The following is a 24,094-nucleotide window of genomic DNA, read 5'->3' on the forward strand; positions in this document are numbered from 1 at the left end:
AGATTCCCGCCCACTCCGGCGCTGACAGGGAGGGGGCGTGGCCTCAGTAGACGTTGGGCCGCTCGCCGTTGGCGGGCCGCTCGCCCTTCCTCGGCGTCTCGCGCCGGTCCCGCCCCGTTCTTTTTGAAGCGTGCGGACACGAAGACCCTGCGGCGGCGCATGCGCTCCTCCCCAAAGCGCCCCCTGTTGGGCAAAGCCCAATAGATGACGCATGCGTAGTAACAGGATGGTAGTCAGGGCCGGCTAACAATGACCCAGAGAGAGCGCATGCGTTTTACTGCCGTCTGAAGCCGGACCCCGGGGCGCTGGGAGGCCCTTGTGCGCATGCGCAGGAGGCTCAATGACAGTCGAGCGTTGGCTGAGGTGAGGGGGAGGGCGTGGGGCTGCATGGCCGGGGGAGGGCGGCCCTGCACCCCTAACCTAGCCTTTCCGATCGTCAGCTGTGTTCCCCAAATTCTCCTTACTGCCTAGACCCGACAGAAACCAGTTGTACCCCTTACCGGGCCTTTGGGCCCGCCAAACGCCCCGGAACCCAATGACCTCTGACCCCAGCCTGACTTCAGGAGGAAGCTGTACGGGAGGGGACAGGTTAGAGGGGCTTCAAAGTGCGTGTATGCGCTCTGAGTCCTCCGAGGTGCGGACGTGGAAGCGAGAGGTCGCGTTTGCTCCAGATGACCCTGCCCATTCGTCTCCTTTAGGCTCCCGGGAAAGGGTCTGGCCATGCTGCGGGTGGCCCGGGGGGCCTGGGGGGCCAGGGTCCGGGACTGGCCCACGCTCCTCGGGCCCCCCCGGGCCCTGTCATCACTGGCGGCCAAAATGGGGGAGTACCGCAAGATGTGGAACCCCACGGAGCCCCGCAACTGGGCCCAGCAATACCGCGAACGCTTCATCCCCTTCTCCAGGGAGCAGCTAATCCGCCTCCTAATCCAGGTACCGCCCCTCCTGGGTCCCAGAGCCTGGAGACTACGACTCCCGCCAGGCATCGGGGCACCAGGACCCTCCACGGTACTACGGCAGGCTGCCCCTGTGTCTCCTGGGAGTTGTAGTCCCAGATGCCCACCATCGTCCTGGGCGGACCCACGTGCCCTGCAACGCTGGGAGATGCTGGATGGAAGTTTGTTCAGGGAGGCCGGACAGGTCAACATTTGGGGCCACGGCTTTACCTTCTTCAGAATGGGCATCATGAATCATTGCTACGGTTTAGCGATGCATATTATTATACTCACAGAGTCACCAAGCGACAATCCATCAGCTCCATTCACGCTGTTTGGGCATATGGTTTTAGCTTGTATCATTGAAGCATCAGGACGACCCAGTGAGAGAGAGCAGGCCATCCTTCTTTCACAGCTGAGGTATCAGGAGCTTGCCCAAGGTCACAGGGCTGGCCGATGTGAACTGACATGGCCTCCCTCCAGCCTAGGGCCAGGACTAGGGTGAGCTGAATCAGACACTTGTACAATCCTAAGAGCCGATTGCACAAGAGCCCTGGTCTCACAGTGGGTACGTGCTTGCCTGGTAACCAAACGGCACTTTGAACCCACTGAGGCGGCTCTGCTTCCTTAAGGACAACCCAGCAAACTCTGATGCCTCTTCTCCTCCGTCCCATGGGGTCAGACTCGACTGACGTCGCCAGCCACAAGAGTGGTTGTACCTGAGGCACCTCATCCATCTCCCTGGTCCCCTGGCAGAGCTTGAGCGTTTGACTCCACCATTGTCATCGCACCTGACACTGCTGAGCAATGTCGCTCAATGATTTAACCATTATTCATTGAACACTTGCTGCTGGGTGTATTAAGTCCCCTGCTAGGCTTTATGCCTCCATAGGTGCAGGCAAAGGAGCCCTGATGGCATAGTGGCTTACACATTGGGCTGCTAACCCCAAGTCCAGCAGTTTGAACCCACCGGCTGCTCCTTGGGAGAAAGATGAGGCTCTCTACTCCCGTAAAGATTCATAGCCTCGGTAAACCAAAGGGAGGTTCTATCCTATCCTAGAGGGTCGCTAGGTAACAGAATTGACTCCATCCTAGTGAGACTGGTTTCCGGTTTTGTGTGTAGATACACACAATTTGTTGCTAGCTGCTGTCCATCTATTCTGATTCATAGTGAGGGCCACGTGAGCCCACCACCCTCCCCCCACCCCATGTATGCAGGATACAACCACTCTATCTTCCAAAGAACCTCTGGGTGAGTTTGAACTACCAACCTTATGGCTAGTAGCCTAGAGCTTAACAGTTTGGGATGCACGTGTGTCACAATGCTGACTCATAGGGACCCCGTGTGACAGTACAACCACCTAATAGTTTCCTAGGCTGTTAGCATCTTTCCCGGGATCAGACAGGCAGGGCTTTCCTCCCCCAGAACAGCCTGGCAGGTTCGAACTGCTGACCTTGCCATTAGCCGTTGACTGCTTAATCACCATTCCTCCTCACACACAAAGACATGCCTTTTTTTAAAAAAGAAAATATTCCCATCAAGTTGATTCTGATTTATAGCAACCCTACCAGTCAGCGTAGAATTTTCCCTAGAGGCTTTCCAAAGCTGGAATGTTTACAGAAGCAGACTGCTGCTTTTTTTTTTCTCTATGGAGTGACTGGTGGGTGTAACCCAGGGTTCCTTCACACACACATGCATACACAGAAAGGTACACACACACACACACACACACTGAATACGGGCACAGAATCTCATCCAATTCCCACCTCAGCCCACTGAGAAAGAAGGCTCTCATGCATCAACACGAGCTTTAAGGATGCATAAAACAGTGGACCCATTATCTGTGCTCTGGAGTCCCGTCAGACCCTGGCCAGTGACTTCCCTGGGGCCTCGGTTTTGCCATCTGGAAAATGGGCGCCATGGTGCCATCAACCATAGGATTCGAGGGTGGCAAACGGGGCCTGCCCCACAGCACCGGGTGAACGTGGGCAATAGGTTCGTTTCCCAGGGCTGCTCTCGCAAAGCGTCCCACACTGGGCGGCCCACGAGATGTATTCGCTTTCGGCTCTAGACGCGGGAAGTCCGGAACCAGGACGTTGGTCTTGTGGATCCCTTGTGCGGGCGAATCTGCCCCACGCCTCTCCCAGCTTCTGGTGGCGGTTGTCACTCCTGTTTTCCTCTCTGCGGTGGGCGGACACATCGCTACCATCTCTGCCTCTGTCTTCCCTGAGAGAGGGAAGCCCCTTCTGTGGCTCCTCCGTTCAAAGGACACCACTCATAGTCCATTAGGACTCCCCCTCCCCACTCCCAGGAGGACCTCCTGGTAAACCAATACCATCTCCAGAGATGCGACTTCCAAACCAGGTCACGGTCACGGGTACCTAGGTTAGAACTGACTTCAGCAGTATCTTTTTGGGGGGCTGGGGAGGTGGTAGGGGTAGCACAATTCAATCCATCACAGTGCATGAGAGTCAACACCGAAACCGAAACCACTGGCTCTTTAAGCCAGCTGGTTTGGGGTTTGGGGTTCTGTTTCGTTTCGTAATACCAGGCTGCCTCCATTTCTCGGTGAGCAAAATGGGTACACCCTATTCCCTCAACCCAAAACCAAACCACCAGACAAATCCAGGAGCTGGGAGTGAATGTAGGTTTCAAAGGAAAGGAACCCGGCATTCTTTCTCCCCGACCCCTAGCTCTGGGACAGGGGAGGGGGTTGGGGGGCAGTGGAAAGAGGCCCAAAGGAATGTCTTGCTAACTGCATCACAGGAATTCCACTCCAGTCCGGTGGAGAAAGCCGCTCTGGAGGACTTCTCGGCCCATGTCGACTTCTGCACACTGTTCCACTACCACCAAGTCCTGAGCCGGCTGCAGGTGAGGATGGGGCCGCGCTGTACTTCTCCCCTGGGTCTTTACTGCTGCCATGCTTAGCACCTGCCCAGAGCCCGGCCCAGCCCTAAGAATTCTCCGAAGTCAGGAGGGTAGGATGAAGCCACACCTTCATGGATCCCCGCATCACCTCTCACCCCACCCAGTTGGGAGTGACCAAATCCCATTCCAACTCCTAGCCACCCTGCTGCAGGGTTTCCAAGGTCAGAAATCTTAGCTGGAGCACACCTTCATCTTTATCCCACGAAGCGACCGGTGGGCTTAAACGGCACCAGGACCCCTGGCCCCTGGTTGGAGCAGCTGGATTGTACTCATGGGATCATGGCGCAGCGATTTACCCGCCCATGCCCCCCATCCCCAAATTTGTGCTTGCTGAGATTCTTAATCTGCTCCTCCGTACCTCAAAAACAGACAGACTTCGGAGACGCCCTATAGCCCCCACCGGGTTTCCCAGGCGGTCAGTCGTCTTTCTGCCCCCAGTCGCCGGTGGGTTTGCACCCTGCCCTTGCCGTTAGCAAGCTGTGCAGTGCCGCGCCACCAGGCTCCTGTTCGATTCTCAGCCAAGCGCAGACTGGCCAGCCCCGCCCAGGGACGCGTCTTCTCCTGCTCGCTCTCAATCAGGTGGCCTCCACTGAGGAGAAAAAGAAAGAGAGAAAGCCAGTAAGCAAATGAGCAGGACATAGTAATGTTTTTTATTTGGGGGGCCTTTAAGTAGGACCCTCCGGTGGTGGATTGGGCAAGGTCAGCAGTTCGAAACCACTGGCTGCCTGGAGGGACAAAGGCTTTCTACTCCCATAAAGAATCAGTCTTGGAAATTCAACAGGGGCAGTTCGACTCTAGCCTACCAGGGTCACGACGAGCCAAAGAGGTGAAGGTGCCTGGGCCCTGGGGGAGGCAGGCCTGCACCTGGGAGATGGAGCAACGGTGAGGGGGCCAGTGCAGCAGGAGCTGGTGCAGGAGTGGAGCAGGAGGCCCAGCAGGACCCTTTGTGCGGGGCGGGGCCGGGCTGGGGAAGGTGCGGTGGTGGATGGCGGCTCCGTGTCGGCGCCCGCCCCCCGGCGGCCGTGCGGGGAACTGCGAGAGGTTGCTGCGGGCCAGGCAGGAGCATCCTGCATCTGTTTTGAAGGTGGAGTCGTTTGCGTTTGTTGGTGGGCTGGATGTGTGAGCAAAAGGGAAGTCTGGGCTGACCCCAAGCTTGAGGGTCCCCAGATGGATGGACCACTTGGCATCTGCTGAGACGGAGAAGATGAAAGCGGACCCACTGAGGGCAGCGTGTCCAGCCCCCTGTTGGAAAAGAAGGGGCTGGCGGTGCTGAAGGCCGCTCGCTCCTATGGAGGTATTGAGTGAGCAGGTGATGATTGACTCTGGACTCTAGCTGAAAGGAGCCCCCAGGTGAGCGCTGGGCTGCTGACGGAACGTTCAAGGCCACTCAGAGGGACAAAGAGGAGGCTGTCTGCTCCAGGGTAACCCAGCTAGTGTACTGGTTACACATCGGACCTGTGATCCACAGGGTCGGCAGTTCAAAACCACCAGCCACTCTGCGAAGAAAGGCAGGGCTTTCTACTCTGGTCCAGAGATACAGTCTTGGAAACTCATGGGGGCAGTTCTGCCCTGGGAAGGAGAGAGGCCGGTGACATGGCCCTTGTCTTGGAAGTGCACTCCGTGGGATGTGAGATTTATTGTGCCGGGGAGGCCCCTGGGTGGCACAAAGTTTGCGTTGGACTACTCACATACAGGTTGGTGGTTTGGATCCACCCAGCTGCGGCATTGCAGAAAGGCTTGGCAGTCCTCTGCTGTAAAGATTGACAGCCTTTGGAAACCCTGTGGGGGTAGCTGGTCTCTTCCCTACAGGGTTGCTCTGGGCTGGGATTTGCTGGAGGGCAGTGGTATTCACCTGTTTATTCTGTTTGGGGTTTTAAACTAAGCAGCTAGAGGTTGAACCTGCCCCGCAGTGCCACAGAAGAAAGGTTGGGCTCTGTGCTTCGGTGAAGCCGAGCGCCAGGGAAATCCTGTGGAGTAGGTGGACTCTGCAACACGATGGCGCGGCACGAGTCTGAACCCTTGGTGCATTTGTGGGTTTGGTTTTTCACTGTGGGAGGGAGGGCACTTTGAACCAAGAGCCCTGAGCCCTGACCATTTTCCCCTTTGAATGCCTGCCTCTCCACTCCCCCTAGTCCCCACCCCCTGACACCCCCCTCCCTGAGCCCCTAATAAGGGTCCCTAAGTTCCAGGAAGCAGAATTAGAAAAGGGTATCTCCCCCCTCCGCTCTGAGATCCCTTCCCGATAGAGGCACTGCTCAGCTAGGAAGTGACATTTCTCAAGGTCACTCTGTGAGTCTGAGAATGTGACCCAATGGACAGTGTGACCCGAGCTGGCCTGGCCTGAAGGACTTGGGTCCTGACCTTCCCTCTGGCTCCCATCCTGCCCTGTGTGCAGCACCAACCCTGGGAACTGGCTCAGGGGCCGCTTGGCCTGCCCTGCCTCTCCCCTGCCCTGCCTCTCCCCTGCCCTGCCTCTCCCCCGCTCTCCAACTGTTCCCTCATTTGCTAGTTGCCTTCTGTGAGTTTTTCAAGTTCCCCCTTCCCTTCTTCAGAAAGTCATTCTTTAAGGCTACCCACCTCCCCCAAAGCCACCCAGAGGGCTGGGTTGCTGCTGCGCTTGCCCCTTGGAGGAGGTTGGCCACCCTCTAAGTCTTAGAGTCGAAGACATGCTGTATCCTCATGTCGTGGAGGGCAAGTCCGCTGTCACCTTGAGCCTCCGTCTTCCCACCAGCGAACATGGGTCAGGCCATTGGAAGCCCCAGCCGGCCTGTTCATGCCACAGCTTCTGTTGTTGGTTGTTTGGGGCGTGGAGAGTAGTGTGTAAGATGAACCGAGCAAGGCAGAGCGCAGCCCAGGGGGGGCCTTGAAGGTGGTGGAGGGATTCTGGATTTTATTCCAGAGGCAGTGGGGCGCCGCTGGCGGCAGGGTGTTGGTGGGAGGGTTTGGGGACTGCTCCAGAGATGGCCTTTGGGCCAGAACTTGGGGGAGATAGCTGAGCTGGAGGTCCGGGCCAGGGAGACGGTGCTTAAAAGGTACCGAGAGGTGGGGCTCCTTGGATGAGCTTGAAGAGAAAGAAGCCAAGAGGGTCGGGGGGCTAAGCCCAGGGGCCCCATCGTCTATGAGCCTCTCTCTCCACGATCCTGCCTGCTCTAACCACGCTTATCTTCTTCCTTAGACTTTGTATGACCCCATCAACCCCGACAGGGAGACCCTTGACCAGCCCTCGCTCACTGACCCCCAGCGCCTGGCCAATGAGCAGGAGGTGCTCCGGGCCCTGGAGCCCCTGCTAATGCAGGCCAACTTCTCCACGCTCTCCGAGGACGCCCTGGCCTACGCGCTGGTGGTTCACCACCCTCAAGATGAGGTCCAGGTAGCAGGGCTCAGATTCCCATCAGGCCTTGGGTTGGGGTGGGGAGGGAGGGCGTTCAGAGAAGCAGAGGCTCCTGGGAATTGTAGTCCTTATATCCGGGCACTAGGACAAGGGTCAGCTCTGGTGAGCCATAAAAAGGTGCCCCTATCTTAAGGTGACTCCGCTTCCCCCTATACTGCGGTTTCCATCCCCGAACCGCAGCAGCAAAGCCATTATCGCCATCAAGCGAGTCACACTGAATATTTTACTTTCCCTGTGCCAAGGACAGGGATGTTGACACCAGGCTAGACAGTCTGTGACCTGTGCAATGGCATGACGGGAAAAGTTTAAAATCTTGGGTGGGAATGACCAGAAAGGGACAGGGAGGCAGGCAGGGAGCATGCGCTGTTGGGAGGGGGACAAACACGGCCCCGGTAGACTTGCTCGAGGCAGGACTGCCACAGACCTTCAGTCTGCGGCAATTTTAAAACAGCACAATACCAGAAAGCGCCGTCCATCGAGGTGTGCCTGGCTGTGTCCTAGGAGCGGGGCTTTCTTGGTCTGGGGAGGTTGTTAGTGCTATCTGCCAGATGATTACAACAACAACACACAATGCCCATCCTTGAAGTCTGACAGCACGGTGGGCGTAATTAATGTCACCGAGGGGCCCATGGAAAGAGAGCTGAAAGGGCAGCCGTTGTGTCATGCTTTCCCGCCATAAAATTTGGAAAAAGAAGCCACAAAATAGAAATACGGCACAAAGGATGGCTTGGTGCTGTCCGTGGCACTGCCTTGCGCCTTGTACAACCTGGGCAGCTGTGCGTGGCTGCCCTGCCCTAGCATTAGGCGCTGAGACGCCCGGGGAAGGGAGGGGCACCGAGGGAGGGCCTGCTCGCGGCCACACCCTGTCCTCCCCTCACAGCCCGTGTTCAGTTGGCTGCCCCCTTTACCCCACCCCACCCCTCCTTGGCAGGTGACGATCAATTTGGACCAGTACGTCTACATGCAGTTCTGGGCCCTGGGCCAGCGAGTCGGGCAGATGCCCCGGATGTCCAGCGTGGGATCCAAGCGCGGATTCTTCACCAGGTCGCCCCCGGTCGAGAGGTGAGGCAGCCCTCGTTGCCCAGCAGCAGCGGGAGGGAGCAAGGTTAGGACGCAGAGGGACAGGCTGGTCCGTATCTGGATGTGGGCGCCCGGGGTCCGGTGGAGAAGGGGCAGGGCGAACTGTCAAAACACCTCCTTTCTCCCTACCCCCCTAACAATAAAAATAAAGTGCAAACTATTATTTCTTCAGGAAGCAAGAGGGGGAGGGCTAGTCTCCCATTTTCCAGATGAGGAAAACTGAGGCTGAGAGAGGGCCGGCCACAAGAAAGGGGGCAGGCGGGCCCTGCTGCATAGCTGGGTTTTAACTGTGGCTAATCAGGTACGTGGGTGCCCTCAGCAGGGCCCCCATCGAGTCTCCCAGGCGCTCCTCTCCACCGGAGCACATCCAGGTCTTTGATTCCTCGCCCTCCTGGGCCAGGGTGTTTGCACTGCGGACCTTTGGGTTTGCAACTGAGCACTTTATCCCTGTTCCAGCACTCAAAAACCCACTACCATCGAGTCGATGCCAACGCATAGGGCCCTGGTGGTGTAGTGGTTCAGTGTGGGGTTCCACCAGCAAGGGCAGCTGTTCAAAACCAGCAGCAGCCCCAGGAGAGAAGGCCGAGGTTTTCAAACCGCGACGCTCAGGGGGCGGGGGCGGGACGGGGTTAGTTTCTACCTGTCTCACTACGGAGTCTCGCCCCCCCCCCAGGAGGTACTTTAAGCGGGTGGTGCTGGCGGCCCGGACCAAGCGAGGGCACCTGGTGCTAAAGTGCTTCAAGGACACGCCGCTGGAGGGCCTGGAGCAGCTGCTGCCCGAGCTGAAGGTGCGCACGCCCACGCTGCAGCGCGCGCTGCTCAACCTGACGCTGTTCGTGTCCGGCATGGCCCTCTTCGTCAACGTGGGCATGGTGGTGCTCACAGACCTCAAGGTCGGCACCTCGCTGCTGCTGCTGTTCTTCGCCGCCCTGATGGGTCTGCGCGCCTCCAAGGTGAGCTGACGCCGCGCCCCCTTAGGTGCCCCTTCCCGTGCCCGGTCCACCACCCAACGGGCTTCTTCTGCGTGCTGATCCTGCCTGGGCTTCTGCCCTTCTTTCATCTCTTTCTAGCTTTCCTTCTCCCCTCCTCTCCCTCTCTAACTCCCTCCTCCTTCCCTCCCTGGCGTCCTAGCCGGCCTGCACCACCTCGTTTGCTCTGCACCACCTTAAACCCTCGGGTCTGGGTTTCCACATCCACAGTGGGGCCAGCCCGCAGGAGGGAATCCTGGCAGGGCGGGGCCCAGTGGCTGGCAGGAGTGAGAGCCTGCAGAGGCAGCTGAGTCACAGGGCCCAGGATGTCGGGTTTGGAGGCAGACTGCCTGGGTTTGCAGGGGACAGACACTCCCATCTTCCGACAGGTGTGGCCTGGAATGAGTTGCTTGCCCTCTCTGTGCCTCCGCGCACACATCTGGAAAGCCAGGGATGAGAGAGGCCCTATCCCCTCCCTCCTCGGGATGTGGGAGAAGTGAAACCCGGCACTCGGGGAAACTATTACTGTGACTTGACTGCAGACCCTTATCCCTGCCACTGCCATTGAGACAACTCGGCTCACAGCCGCCCTACAGGGGGGAAGAGATCTGCCCTGGGGGGTCCCGAGCCTGTCAGTCTTTATGGGACTGGGCAGCGGCATCTTTCTCCCAACGGACAAGAGGCTGATGGGATGGAAACGCCGCTCTGGCTATTAGTAGCCGGACCCATTACTCACTGTGCCACCCGAGCTTCCTAGGCATTTCTGTCCCCGAGGGAGGGCCTGGCCTGACTGTCCATGCAGCTTCCCGCATCCCTGCCCAAACAGATGGAGTGGGAACTCGAGCAGTGAGCGAGGCTGAGCAAGCGGCATCTCTAACAAGCGCCTCGCTGCCCGCTCCCGCCACGTGTGCTTGCAGGCCTGCCCGCAGGCAGTTCACCATCCAAGACTGCTTACCAGGCCCGGGGAGCGAGGAGAGGCTGAGGCCTGCCTTGGGCTCTGCTGGCCAGGGCAGGTGCCCGGTCTGAAGGCTGAGGGGCTGCCCTTTCCTGCCTCTCCCAAGGTCTTGTTGGCACAGGTGCCCAGAGTCTGTTGGAGGCTATTGTTCTTTTGCTGGTTTGCCCAAGGCCAGTGACAAATCCCACCAAGAACTGACAGCCTGCGCTGTTGAGAGGCCCAGGAGGGCCCCCGTGGAAACGAGGCACCTTAGCAGGGCTTCTGCAGTGGGCCTGAGTGATGCCGACTCACGGCGACCCTGAGACAGGGGAGCACTGCCTGCTGAGGGCAGTAAGTCTTTACGGCAGCCAAGTCTTTCTCCCCCTGAGCAGCATGCACTTAGGGTTCACAGGCTGCCCTTCCGGCTAGCAGCCACTCGCCTCGCCACCAAGCCTCAGGCCTGGAGGGGAGGTTCCAGGGTGGGTGAACCACAGCCCAGAAGGGAGCAGCTGAGCCCAGCTCAATGCAGGGCAGAGAGGTGGGGCCTCAGAGGGTGGCAAAGGCCTTGAATGCCAAGGTGAGGACCTGGACCCTGGCCTTGGGCAATGGAACCCGGGAAGGGCTGTAAGCCTGAGCACACACACAGTGGCCAGGGGCAGGGGGTAGGAGGGTGTCCAGGGGAAAGACCTGGGGCCCATTGTGGGGGGATGCACTGGGTCTCTCACAACGGCCCTGATGGCTGGGAGCCTTGGAGGGGCCAGGTTCTTGTCATCCTGTTGGGAAACATTTTTCGCCCTGGTCCCGCCCCACTTGTCCCTCTGTCCCTTCCTGGATCTGCCTTGGCTGCAGGGCTGCTGTCCTCTCACCGTCTCTCTGGACTCTTCTTTCCCACATTCACTTCCCCCGAGCCCTTTCAAGTCAGAGAGCGACCCAGAACCAAACCCACTTTTTCAACTCACATCTGACCCACAGCCACCCTGCAGGACAGAGGAGACCTGCCCAGGGGGTGGGGGTAGGGGGTAGGTGTGTGTGTGTGTGTGTGCTCTGAGAATGTAAGTTTTTTTCTTTTTAATTAAAAAAAATCATCGTACTAGGGGCTCTTACAGCTCATATAACATTCCATGTACAGTTGTATCTGCATATTTGTACAAAGGTTGCCATCATTTTCTAAACATTTACTTTGTTTGAACCCTTGGTATCAACTGTTTCTTTATTCCCTCCCTCCCCCTCCTTCCACCCTCCTGACCCCTTGATAAATTATACATTCTTATTGTTTTCATATCTTACACCGACCCATGTTTCTGTTGTTCATCCTTTCTTGTGACCCTTCTGTGAGGGGATGGGTTTGGGGTCTCTGCTCCGACTCCCCTTGTTCTCAACAGTAAAGTGTGTGAATCTTTATGGGAGTAGACAACCACGTCTTTCAACTCAGAGCACCAAGTGGTTCAAACTGCTGGCTTTGTGCTTAGCAGCCTAAAGTGGAGCCTACTTAGCGTCCAGGGCTCCTTCAGAGAGCCCTCAGGGTGCCTGATTTCCCTACTGGGCACCTCTCCTTCCAGGCCTCATCCACTTGCGGTTTCCCACAGCCCCTCTTTATACTCTCTCTTCAATCATACACCTGCTCCACCCCCCACTCCCAGCCCCACCCCTCCCGGAGCAGCCACCCTGGAGCCGGCCTCTGTCCCACCGGGCCCCATGCCCAGCATCGCCAAGCTGAGCGCAGTGCCTGCCCCAGGTTCCCTCTCCTTGGACGACCCCTGCCCGTTTCCCACCTTTTCATGGCCCAGACCCCAGAAACTGCCCTCTCCATACCCCATAATGTGCCTGCCCCCATGTCAGCCCTCCCTCCACCTCTTTGCTGCCCCCTGGTCTCCATGGCCACACCCCAGGGACTCCCAGGAGGCCCCTCAAGCTTCCTCTCTGATCTAGACTCCTGCCCATCCTCCACACAGCCCCAGGGGTGGGGACAAGGACACTGCCCATTGGTCTGGCCTGGGGCTGGGTAGACAGTGGGGCTGCCTCCCCACCTCCATGGGGAGGCAAGTGTGAGGGAGAGTCAGTGTGAGTGTGGTGGGTGGGGAAGTGCTATGCTTAGTGAGTGTTTGTGGCAGGTTATCAGGAGGGAGAAGGGCATCATGGGTGGTAAAGTCGAAGGTCCCTGAAAAAGAGGAAGGCCCCCCACCTTTCCTGCATCTGAAACACACGGTATTTCCTTTGCTCTTTGAGAACAACTGCCCCTTGGTCTGTGTACTAGGAGTGTGCACACGCGCCCAGGAAGTGTTCTAGAATTCGTCTTCTGTGCAATATTGCTCTTAAGTTGATGAGCCACACGGTCAAGAAAACACAGGTCCGCGCCTCTCCACGATGCTCTGCTTTCAGCCACGAGCCCTCTAATGTCAGCAATGATAACTAACCTCCGTCCATGTCCTCCTCGGGGTCTGCCTTGAATTTCTGGCAGCTTCCGTTACTGAGTGATCTTCAGCAACAGTTTACTTGCATGTGATGTTTGATGTTAATGATCTTGTTCAATGATTTCCACGTTCTGGTGAGTCACCTTTCTTTGGAATGCTCGGGAGCATGATGAATAGCTTCCAGCCAGTTGGGCAGGTAGCTGCCTGGCACATTTCTTGGCACAGATGGATGGGTGCTTCCAGCATTTCATCCATGTGTTGAAAGATCCTGACTGGTATTCCGGCAATTCCTGGAGCGTGTGGTACTCCCATGCCTTCCCTGCAGGTTGGACTTCTTCCTTCATTGCCACCAGGTCTTGATCATGCGTGACCTCCCCAAATGGTCTGGGACAGTGACTGAATTCCCCTTCCCCCTTTGTTTTAAATATGATTTCTATGTTGTTCAATATTTTCTCCCTAAAATCCTTCAGTATTCCAACTCGAAGCTTGATCTATCCCCACTTCTCCCCTGGCCTTAGTCCTTTTACATTTAGAAACAGAAAATGTGTGTCTCCTTTTTGGTTTTCTCATTCCAGGTCTGTGTGCCGTTCCCTGTAATGCTCCGTGGGATCTTCTGTTCAGCTCTGTAACATCACCCTGTCTTCCAGTTGCTGTAGCTGGTCCGCGTTCAAGGGCGAGTTTCAGAGTCTCCTCTGACCTCCATCCAGGGTCTTGTCTTTCCAGTGACCCTTTGCTTTCTTCACATTGAATGTCTTCCCTTGATGTCTTCCCACAATGCCTCTGGTCGTGTGGTCATTCGTGCTCAGTGCACTCAAGTCTCTTCTTGAGATGGTCTTGAAGTTCCGATGCCATATGTCCAAGGTCAAGGGGCCCTCGTGGCGCCACGGTTGGGAAGGTTGGAGCCCATCTCTACTGGTCCTGGGGAGCACGAGGAGGCAGTCTGCTCCAGTGAAGATTTGCAGTCTGGGACACCCTACGGTGCCCGTCTGCACCGTCCTGTAGGGTCGTAGAACAGCAGTGGGTGTTCTATTTTTATTGTTTTTAAATCATTTTATTAGGGGCTCATATAACTCTTATCACAATCCATACGTACATCAACTGTATAAAGCACATTTGTACATTCATTACCCTCATCATTCTCAAAACATTTGCTCTCCACGTAAGCCCCTGGCATCAGCTCCTCATTTTTCCCCCTCCCTCCCCGCTCTTCCCTCCCTCATGAACCCTTGATAATTTATAAATTATTATTTTGTCATATCTTACTCTGTCTGACATCCCCCTTCACTCACTTTTCTGTTGTCCATCCCCCTAGGGAGGAGGATATATATAGATCCCTGTAATCGGTTTCCCCTCTCTAGCACCCCCCCTCCCCCCGCCCTGCCTTCCACCCTCCCGGTATCACCACTCTCACCTGATCCTGAATGGATGGATCATCCGTCCTGGATTCCCTGTGTTTCTAGTTCCTGTCTGTACCAGTGTACATCCTCTGGTCTAGCCAGATTTGTAAGGTAGAATTGAGATTATGATATTGGGTGGGGGAAGAAGCATTTAGGAACTAGAGGAAAGTTGTATGTTTCATTGTTGCTACACTGCACCCTGCCTGGTTCGTCTACTCCCCCCCGGGATCCTTCTGTAAGGGGATGTCCAGTTTCCTATATATGGGTTTTTGGTCCCCACTCCTCACTCCCCCTCATTCACAATGATATGATTTCTTGTTCTTTGATGCCTGAAACCTGATCCCTTCGACACCTCATATTCGCACAGGCTGGTGTGCTTCTTCCATGTGGACTTTGTTGCTTCTGAGCTAGATGGCCGCTTGTTTACCTTCAAGCCTTTAAGACCCCAGATGCTATATCTTTTGATAGCCGGGCACTATCAGCTTTCTTCACCTCATTTGCTTATGTACCTGTTTGTCTTCAGCAGTCATATCTGGGAGGTGAGCACACAATGATATGTCTTTTTGTTCTTTGATGCCTGACAACTGATCCCTTTGGCCCCTCGTGATCACACAAGCTGGTGTGCTTCTTTCATGTGGGCTTTGTTGCTGCAGTGGGTGTTCTTATACTCAAGGCCACCCTTTGCCACCGCTCCTGCTCCCAGTCCCTCCATCCATACCCAGAGCACCCATCCATGTGCCATTCTGATGTCTAAAATCTATAGGGTGGGGTTGGCCTGGGAGTCAGTGGGGGTGTGAACCTGCATATCACTCTATCAATCCAAGTCCTGTTTTCCGTGAGTTTGTGGGAGAAATCCAGCCAGCTGGGGCGATGGTTGGGGATGCGCACGCATGGGTTGTCGCGGGCGGCTGGGGGCTGAGTATCGGCGGCCCCCTGTCTTGCTGCAGATGTTCGGCCAGCGACGCAGCATGCAGGCTCTGGAGCTGGCGCACATGCTCTACTACCGGAGCACGTCCAACAACTCGGAGCTGCTCAGCGCCCTGACTCTGCGCGCCCAGGAGGAGCACGCCAAGGAGGCGTTGCTGGCGCACAGCTTCCTAGCCAGGCACCCAGAGGCCATGAGCGGCCCACCACAAGGTAAGCCCCCAGCCCATCTGGGACGTGCCCCTCTGTTGTTGCCAGGGAACCACGCCTTGTTACAGAGAGGCCCCGCCTCAGCTATTTGAGGTCCCTACCCCCCCCCCCCCCCCCCCCGCCACTTGTGGTACAGCCCCGCCCACAATATGCGGGCTCTGTCAATCGCTACCTCTTCCCCCAGGAGATCCCGCCTCCCCAGATGAAATGAGTCCTGTCCCAAGGGGTCTGATGCTCTCCCACTGAGAGCCCTCAGTGACAAGCCAGGGCTATGCTGCCTACCCCCTGTCACTTCCCTCTCCCCCACCCTCCCAACAGCTGCTGGGGAACCTGACTGATTCCCCAGGCGACCTCAAGCCCCTCTACCTGGTTCCTCCTTGCCCGGACATCCCTCTCCTGACCCCAACCTCCATGGGGGCCCCCCAGTGGAACCCCGGTCATATAATTTCCCTTCTCCTTCCCATGTGTGAGGCCGCACCCTTCCCTCCCTATGTGGACCCCTGACACCAGCACCCCCCCCCAACAAAACCACACACCAGCCCTGTCCCTCCTGGATCCCAGACTGCCTCTCAGCCCGAGGCCTCTTCCCAGAGGAAAACCTCCCGGAAGGTGAGCCTCCTGCCCCCACACCCCACCCCTTAACCCATTCCCAGCTCTCCTGAATTGTCTGGCTTCCCCCAGACCCCGCACCCCTCCCATTTGAACCCACTCACACCTACCTGCCTTCCACCCCACATCCCCGCCCCACAGAGACCTCTCAGTGGCTCCAGTCGGAGGTGGAGAGCTGGCTCCTGGTCCAGTCAGGCTGCAAAGTGGCCTTCAACGGGGCGCGGGCCCTGGCCCACCTGCAAGCCCTGACCCCCAGCATCGGAATCTACCCGCCCCCTGGCTTCCCTAAACTGGACCCCCTGGCTACGGTCCTTCCTGAACCCCCCCAGGCTACACCACCACGCAGTGACAACTTATAACTGCAGTCGCCCTGGATGCCGGGACCTGCAAACCCACCTGGCTAGACACGAAACCCCGCCCCTTTTATAAGCTGTCCATCACAGCCGCTGTGCTTAGCCACGCCCCAACTCTCACCTGAGGGTCAGGCAGAGCGGCCAATCAGGGCAGCCCCCAGTTGCCAGGCTAGCTATTGCTTAGCCCCACCCCCGCCTTGAAGTGCCCCGTTGGGCAGAAGGGGGTGAGAGGAGGGCGGTGCCAGCCTGTGCAGCTGCGCAGCAGCGTCTGGTCTAAACTGCCTGGGACATTTCAACGGTGCCCTCCGGGGGCTACGCAAAACTGTTGTCTTAGCCGGCAAAGCGGGCCCCAGCCAGCAGCCAATGAAAGCCCTTTTCCCCTGACAAACTGCCGGCGGCGACAGCTGCTGGGCACCATCCACTTGGGCAAGCCAGTTGTGGCTGCCCTGAAACCACCAATCCGAAACCACCAATCTGAGATGGCGAAAGAAACCGGATCTTCGTATCAGTTGCTGCTGTGTCGCCCGCAGGCCATCTGGTCAGCTGCTCCTCAGCTGGTCCAGGCTGAAGGGGGTCGGGAGCCCGGGGGGGGGGGGGGGGGGCCAGGCAGAAGGCTGTGAGTCGGAGAGAACTCGAGACCACCTTCACCCCAAGACTCATTCCTACTCAGGCTCCGGGCAGCCTCTGGTGCCTTTCCTGACCCGGGTCCCTCACCCTGTCACCAGAAACTACCTCGGTCCGAGCGTCCCACTGCCAGCGAATGGCCTGCCTAATATTTATGAGAGCCCACCAAGCCCTTAACCCCACCCAAAGGAATAAATCATGTTGAATGAGCCTTGGATGAGTGGGGTGAGGCCAATGGGAGTGGAGGAGTCTGCCGGACACGAAAGGATGCCAGGGCTCTCTGGGAGTCCTGGATGGAAAGGAACTCGGAGTCTTGGGTGGGGTGGGTGGGGTGGGGTGGTGGCTAATACACGCGATGTGTGCCTGGAAGCGTAAGCCACAGAGCCAGAGGCCGGCTGGGTTCTTGGTGCGAAAAGACACACCGTGGATCCGAGAAACCAGAGACCAAGCAGGTGACACACCAGGCCGCTAGTCGCCAGGTCAGCAGGTTGAAACCACCAGGTGCTGCGTGGGGAGAAAGAGGAGGTTTCTCGCTGCTAGAAAGATTTACAGCCTTGGACACCCGCAGCGGAGGTTCTGCTCTGCCCCATAGGATCGCCGTGAGTTGGCATCCACTCGATGGCAGGGCGCTAAGTGGGTCAGAGAAGAGTCTTAAGAGAGGAGGTCCCAGTGTTCTGAGAGGAGCCCCGGGCGGGTCTCCCTGAGCTGGACAGTTAGGGTGGTTGTGTACAGTTCAGGCTGGTCACTGCACGAAGGCACAGCGCCCGCGGAGGTGGTTGCTTAGGTGCAACTCACAGAGACACCCCCTGTGACAGCGGACCCCTAGTTTCCCAGGCGGGTCACCGCTGGGAGAGCCAATGGTCGGATCTTTTCTCCCGTGGTGTGGGTTCAAACCTCAGACCTTTTGGTCTGCAGCTGGGTGCTGACCCGTTGCACCACAAAGGCACAGATAAAACCCAAACCCTTCTGCCACCCAACGAGTCACGTTCTCCTCCTAGCGACCTCATCGAGTGACCGAGTGGCCCTGCTCCTCAGAGTTTGAATCTGTAAATCTTCACAGGAACAAACTGCCTCATCTTTCTCCCACGGAACAGAGGGGGCCTATGGTGGGAATAAAATTCAGCCGGTGCCCCTTGCTCTCACGGGTTCCGGTCTGGATGGGGGTCTGCCAGGAGGCGGGATCTACCTTGCTTTCAGGTGTCCTGTGGGCCAGCGGTGGCCTTTGGGGGGAAGGGAGAAGAGTGGTGGGGGCCCAGGGAGGGAGGGAAACTGGGTTCCCAAGAAGGAAAAGGTACCATTCTAGTTCTAGCGAGGGTCAGAAAGTCAGCGCGGAAAAAGAACTGGAGACCAACCGTGTTATAACACGCCCAGGTTCCCAAGAAGAGAAACGGCACGGAGTCTGTGCCAGCGAAGGAAATCCAGGCAGCCCTGGATCCGGACGGGCTCAGCTGAGTCAGATTCTCAGGGCTTGATTCTTTGTCCGAAGCATGTGGAGGTCCGGGGTCAGGTGAAGGCGGGCTGGGGGGGCTATGAAAGAGGCTTGGGGGCTGTGCGGGAAGGACGGCTGCAGGAATCCTGCCGCGCGCCCCCCCCCCCCCGCCCCCGACCCCCACCTTAGCGGCCAGGTGCAAGCAGCCCGGGCTGCTGGGGAAAGGAAGGAAGGAGGCGAAGGCAGGGTCCGCGGTGGGATGGTTTTATTTTCTGGAAGACTTTGGGGAGTGGGGGCTTTGGGGTGAAGCAGAGGGGCTGGGAGCGGCGAAGAACCGCAAGGCGCTCTCACTCTCGCTTCCGCAAGTGGATGTAGATGACGCCGCTGATCAAGGCGAGGGGGAAGGCCACCCAGGCCAGGGCGAAGCAGTAGCCGAAGTTGCCCCCCTGGGCTTCCTTTCCCAGGATTTCCCGGGCATGGAGGCTGTAGATCAAGGCTGCGGTGAACACCGCCACGCCTGCAGGGCGAAGGAAACAGCGCGTCACGCAGGACCCGCAAGAAGACTACATTTCCCACAAGTCCCCCGGGGCAACAAAGCCGCCGAAGGATGAATGGGAGCCTCTGCTACCTGCTGGGAGTTGTAGTTCATTCCCCCAGCGCCATGCGCAGAGGCTAGTTAGAGAGGTTCTGGACAGTTTCATCTCCGTGGGTCCCTGGCTACCCATTCGAACAATAGGACGACTGCATAGATTTATTTCGGCCCTCCAAGCAAATCGTGAATTATTCAAACCAAAGGAGGATACTGGTCCACAAACTGGGGACTATGGTGAACGGAAAGGCAGACTGGTAGCGCAGCAGTTGAGCGCCCCGCCGCGCCACGGAAAGGTCTGCGGTTCGATCCTCCCAGCGGGACAAAGTGGCAACCGGCTTCTATCAAGATGAAAACCTTGAAGGCAGGTCTAGTCTGTCCTGTAAGATCTCAGCTGATCGGAATCAACCCTGAACCGCAGTTTCTCATTTTGGGGGGTGAAGGGGGGGGGTGTTGGAAACCCACCCAGAGGCGGCTGAGGAAGAAAAGCCTGGCCAATAGCTTCTGAAGGGGCTCCGCCTTGAAAGCGAGGGAGCACATAGTTTGACTCCATCCGCATGGTGCCACCAAGAGTCAGAGGGCACTTCGTGGGAAATGTTTGGCGTTGGTATAGTTCAAAGTTCTCTTGGCCCCACCCCATCCTTGGGACCTAAATTACTTGTCCCGCCCTCCTTTCCCAGTCCTGGCTCCTTGAGTCTCATATGCCAATTTCCCCCGGATTCAGGGACCCACACTTGGGCCATCAATTAGTCACCCAAAACTCTAACTCCCATCAGTCCCTCATGGGTGGCAACCGAGGGGCACCTCAGGTGGTCCTTAAGCTGTTGGAGGCTCTTTCCATTGCAGGACCCCAGCGTTTTGTCTCATGCCCTCCCGACCCAACCCACCGTCCCCTAAGTCCCCGGGGGTGGGGGTGGGGGACTAGTGCTCACTGGTGCAAAGCTGGCAGAAGCCGGTGGCATAGAAGAGCCCTCCTCGCCGCATGGTATAGAGCTGGAACATGAACAGGATGAAGGAGAGGCAGCAGAGGATGAGGGACAGTACCATGAGGACCTGCACCGCCTTCAGCCAACCTGCAGGAGGAGGAAGAGCAAGACATAGTGGGGTAGGGGTGGGGAGATCCAGAGGCCATCAAATATGCACATCATTTGCCTTCTCCATTTCCATGTCTACCTCCCCGCCCCCCCCCACCAAATTCTGAAGTTCCCAGTACCCCCTCCTTGGATACCAATGGCATCTTGAGACCTTGCTCAATTCTCTTATTGGTTCTGGCAGCCGCCGAGAGGCAACTTCTCGTAAGATGCTCTACGTGATCAGACACCCTCTTTGGGATGATGGCGGGCAGAGACCATTTGCTTCCTTTCCAATCTTTATGCTTATTTCCTTTTCTTGCCCTGTGGCATTGGCTGCCTCCACAACGTCCAGACGAAGTCATGGGAACCAATATCCTTTTTTTTTTTTTTTAATCCTTAGGGGAAAGCACTTCTGCATCTTGTTTCATTTAGAATCAGAGATAGGATGTGGGCTCATGGCTTCCCAACTCAGAAGCATCGGCTTCTAACCCTACAGGGGTCCTCAAACTTTTTAAACAGGGGGCCAGTTCACTGTCCCTCAGACCCGTTGGAGGGCCGGACTATAGTTTAAAAAAAACTATGAACAAATTCCTATGCACACTGCACATATCTTATTTTGAAGTAAAAAAAAAACAAACGGGGCAAAAACACCCACCCGGGCGGGCCGATAAACGTCCTCCGCGGCCCGCACGTGGCCCGCGGGCCGTAGTTTGAGGACGCCTGCTTAGAACCTTGGCAGGATTCAGCCCCTTCCATTTAGAGACTGGGGAGGACACAACCCTGTGGCTTTAGCTTAGCACCTTGATGCGGCTCTAGCCCCAACCCTTTAGAACTTTACCATCATTCTAGCCCCACCTTCTTGGAACTTTGAGAACCTGAGCTCCCCCACCGACCCTCTTGCATCTGTAATGCCAGCCTCATTTCCTTAGAACACTGGAAACATAACATCTCCTCAGAAACCTGGGGGCTACCTCTCAGTCCTTAGAGATCTCTACCTTGTGGCCTACACCCTTTTTTTGAATCATTAGGTGGGTGGGTGGGTGCCTTTTAGTCTAGTGTATTAACCCACCACTATCTGCAGCAAGGTCAGCAGTTTGCAACCACCAGCCGCTCCAAGGCAGAAAGATGAGGCTTTCGACTTCCAAAGAGTTATCGTCTTGAAAACTCCCAGCGGGCAGTTCTATCCTGGTCTAAAAGGTGTGGAATTGGCACGCACTTGATGACTAGGTTTGGTTTGGTTTATCTCGATAGAGCGGAGTTCTGGTGGCAGAGTGTGTTACACATTGAGCCACTACCCTGAAGGCCAGCAGTTCAAGCCCACCAGCTGCGTGTCAGGAAAAAAGCGAGGCCTTCTGCTCCCATCAACAGTTACAGTGCTGGGAAGCGCCCAGGGGCAGTTCGACCCTGTCCTGCAGGGTTTGGATGCGTTAGAACCATGAGTAGGATCCTGGATGGATGGATGGATGGATGGATGGATGGATGGATGGATGGATGGATGGATGCATGGATGCATGCATGGATGGATCCTGAACTGGTCCTACTCACTCCGCCTTGGGACCTCCCTCCACCCTCAAATCCAGGAGTCCCGGCCCCCTGGGGTGACGGGGGTTCCCAATCCTGGGTTCCCCCAGACCCGGAGACCCGCCCTCCTTCCACGCCCCGCTCACCATTCTCACTGACGTTACCGCAGCTCCAGATTTCCGCGCTGCTGTTCCACTTGCAGTCGTACCAGAGGTTCAGGGGCTCCCTCCCGGGGAAGGCCCACCAGGACTGCGGAGGACAGGGAAGAGAGGGCGGGCTTAGGAGAGGGAAGTGGGCGGGGCGGGGCGCCCGTGGGCGGGGCTAGGAAAAGGTGAAGCTATGGGGCAAGGTGGGGCGGGGGGCGGGGAGGGGAAGTAGGGATTTCCGAAGGGAAGGGGGGCAGGGCCAGAGTCCGTTTACCTTGTCCAACGTGGCCACGAAAAGCAGGACGAGGATGAGGACGTGAAGGGCCGAGACCACCAGCAGGAGGAGAGACATAGCTGCGGGGAGCCCTGGGTGGGGGAATCAGGAGAAGATGGGGTTCCGCTGGCGGAAAAGGGCAGGTCAGACACCCCACTTGTGGTGGTGGAGGTGACTGGATTCCTGGGCCTTAGGGAGGGTGGGGCTGGGGCCAGGACTCCTGGGCTTGAGAAGAAGGGGGTTGGGACCCCTGTGTCTGAGGGAGGAGGGGGGAAGGGGACCCCTGGGTCGGAAGGAGGAGGGAATAGGGATCCCTGGATCTGAGGGAGGAGGGGATGAGGACCCGTGGGTCTGAGGGAGGAGGGAATAGGGATCCCTGGGTCTCAGGGAGGAGGGGATGGGGACCCCTGGGTCATGGGGACCCCTGGGTCTGAGGGAGGAGGGAATGGGGACCCCTGAGTCTGAGGGAGGAGGGAATAGGGATCCCTGGGTCTCAGGGAGGAGGGGATGGGGACCCCTGGGTCATGGGGACCCCTGTGTCTGAGGGAGGAGGGAATAGGGATCCCTGGGTCTCACGGAGGAGGGGATGGGGAACCCTGTGTCTGAGGGAGGAGGGAATAGGGATTCCTGGGGGATGGGGACCCCTGGGTCATGGGGACCCCTGGGTCTGAGGGAGGAGGGAATGGGGACCCCTGTGTCTGAGGGAGGAGGGAATAGGGATCCCTGGGTCTCAGGGAGGGGGGGATGGGGACCCCGAGGAAGGAAGGCCGGCACTGGGAGTACAAACCCCTTTGGGTCTGAGGGCTGGGTCTGGGCACTCCTGGGCCTGGGGCAGGAGTGGGATGGGGTCTCCCAGATCTGAGAGAGGGGAATCCTAAAGGGTGGAACCCCTCCATTCCCCAGGGCTTGGGGCTGCTGGAAAGGGGACTGACTCTGGGGTCTCAAGTGGCATTGGACTAGGCATGTGACCCCTGTCTCTTTAGGGACTCATTCATGGGCACAGGGGGGTGGGTGGGGCACACTATACAATCGCAAGTTGACAGCCTGGAGTCACCAGGCGTTTGGGGCTCCCCAGGGACCTGCCTCTTTGACTAACCTCACTCATCTCCCGGGAAGTGGAAGGGGGCCGGACGAGGTGGAGGGGGACCCGGTGACTCATCTGGTGACTCAAACGCATCCCTGCCCACTCCGTAGCACCAGGGAAACCCCCGCCCCGGGCTGAGCCCACGAGGTCCCCACCCGATCTGGCTGCCAGTACGGAGCGGGCTGGACATCTGGGTGCTTGTGGGGAAAGTGAGCCTAGGAAAGCCTTTGGTGGTTGGGGGGGGGGGGGCGCAGGAAATCCCAAAAGGGGTCCCTGTCTCTGGACTCCTCATTGTCCAGAAATGGGGACTTGGGGTGCTCTCAGTCAGAGCCCTCCTGGGGGAGGGCGGGAGAGTGGCGGACCCACAGCCAGGAGGCTCTCTGCAGGGAGATGACGGGTGAGGGGCTCTTCTGGGACCCTCAAAAACCTACCAGGCCCCTCCACTTTGCCTTCCCAATTCAGCGCCCCAAGTGTTAAGAGATCACTTCTGAGATTCCAAGGATCATTCCCCACCCCCCACCCCCACCCCACCCCACCCCACCCCTGCTCACTCACCCAGCCGCCGGAGGGGTGCCCTTCCCCAAACTGTTACAAACTCCTCAAGGCACCAAAAGAAATCCCAGCAGAGAGAACCGCTTGCAAACTCACCAGGAGCCTCGGAAAAAAGTCAGCGCTGGAGCCTGGTTCCTTGCTTGGGCCTTGGTGCCCCGCCCTTCGCCACCCTCCTTTCACCCCCCAGGCCCCCGCCCTCCTCGCAGCCCGCCTCCCTCCTCCCTGCTGGCTGGCTCCCCCCTCAGGCTCGCCCTCTCCTTCTCCCTGCAGCCAGGAACCTTACTTTGTGCTCTGCTTCTCTCTCTCTCTCTCTCTCTCTCTCTCTCTCTCTCTCTCTCTCTCTCTCTCTCTCTCTCTCTCTCTCTCTCTCTCTCTTTCTCTCTCTCTCTCTCTCTTTCTCTCTCTCTCTCTCTCTCTCTTTCTCTCTCCCAGGCCTCCTGGCTGGCTGTCTCTCTCCCCTTCTCCCTCTGCCTCTCAAAATATACTAACTCTTTTATATACCCTCTCCGGCCCCACCCAACTGAGGTCTACAGCCAGGGGGAGGGCCTAGACTCTCAGGTTCCTCCTCCTGGGTCAGAGAGGGGAGTGGGGTGCACTCCTTCCCCTGGGAAATGTTGGGGTGACTCTGGTGGGAGTGGGAGGGGGTGATGCCCAGATCACTAGC

General features: G+C 57.6%; 2 protein-coding genes across 3 annotated transcripts; one reads left to right on the top strand and one right to left on the bottom strand.

Moving 5' to 3' along the window:
- The first annotated feature begins 232 nt into the window (after window positions 1-232).
- On the top strand, window positions 233-17,083 carry TMEM143 (transmembrane protein 143). The gene is made up of 8 exons (XM_075536272.1): window positions 233-363; window positions 699-930; window positions 3,700-3,804; window positions 7,037-7,231; window positions 8,184-8,314; window positions 9,006-9,285; window positions 14,990-15,179; window positions 15,927-17,083. The coding sequence occupies exons 1-8, from the start codon at window positions 341-343 to the stop codon at window positions 16,142-16,144; spliced, it is 1,374 nt and encodes a 457-aa protein (XP_075392387.1). The 5' UTR covers window positions 233-340; the 3' UTR covers window positions 16,145-17,083.
- A 1,356-nt stretch (window positions 17,084-18,439) lies between these two features.
- EMP3 (epithelial membrane protein 3 (MAM blood group)) lies at window positions 18,440-23,661 on the bottom strand. Of its 2 annotated transcripts, none has more exons than XM_075537239.1 (5): window positions 23,527-23,661; window positions 21,795-21,886; window positions 21,521-21,623; window positions 19,713-19,853; window positions 18,440-18,708 (listed from the first exon to the last, which is right to left on the bottom strand). In XM_075537239.1, the coding sequence occupies exons 2-5, from the start codon at window positions 21,870-21,872 to the stop codon at window positions 18,539-18,541; spliced, it is 492 nt and encodes a 163-aa protein (XP_075393354.1). In that variant the 5' UTR covers window positions 21,873-21,886; window positions 23,527-23,661; the 3' UTR covers window positions 18,440-18,538. The 2 variants fall into 2 exon arrangements, with proteins under 2 accessions (XP_075393354.1, XP_075393355.1); XM_075537240.1 differs by having other exon boundaries at window positions 23,434-23,589.
- Window positions 23,662-24,094: the final 433 nt, after the last annotated feature.

Source organism: Tenrec ecaudatus, chromosome 18, assembly GCF_050624435.1.
Source record: "Tenrec ecaudatus isolate mTenEca1 chromosome 18, mTenEca1.hap1, whole genome shotgun sequence".
NCBI classification, from domain to species: domain Eukaryota; kingdom Metazoa; phylum Chordata; class Mammalia; order Afrosoricida; family Tenrecidae; genus Tenrec; species Tenrec ecaudatus.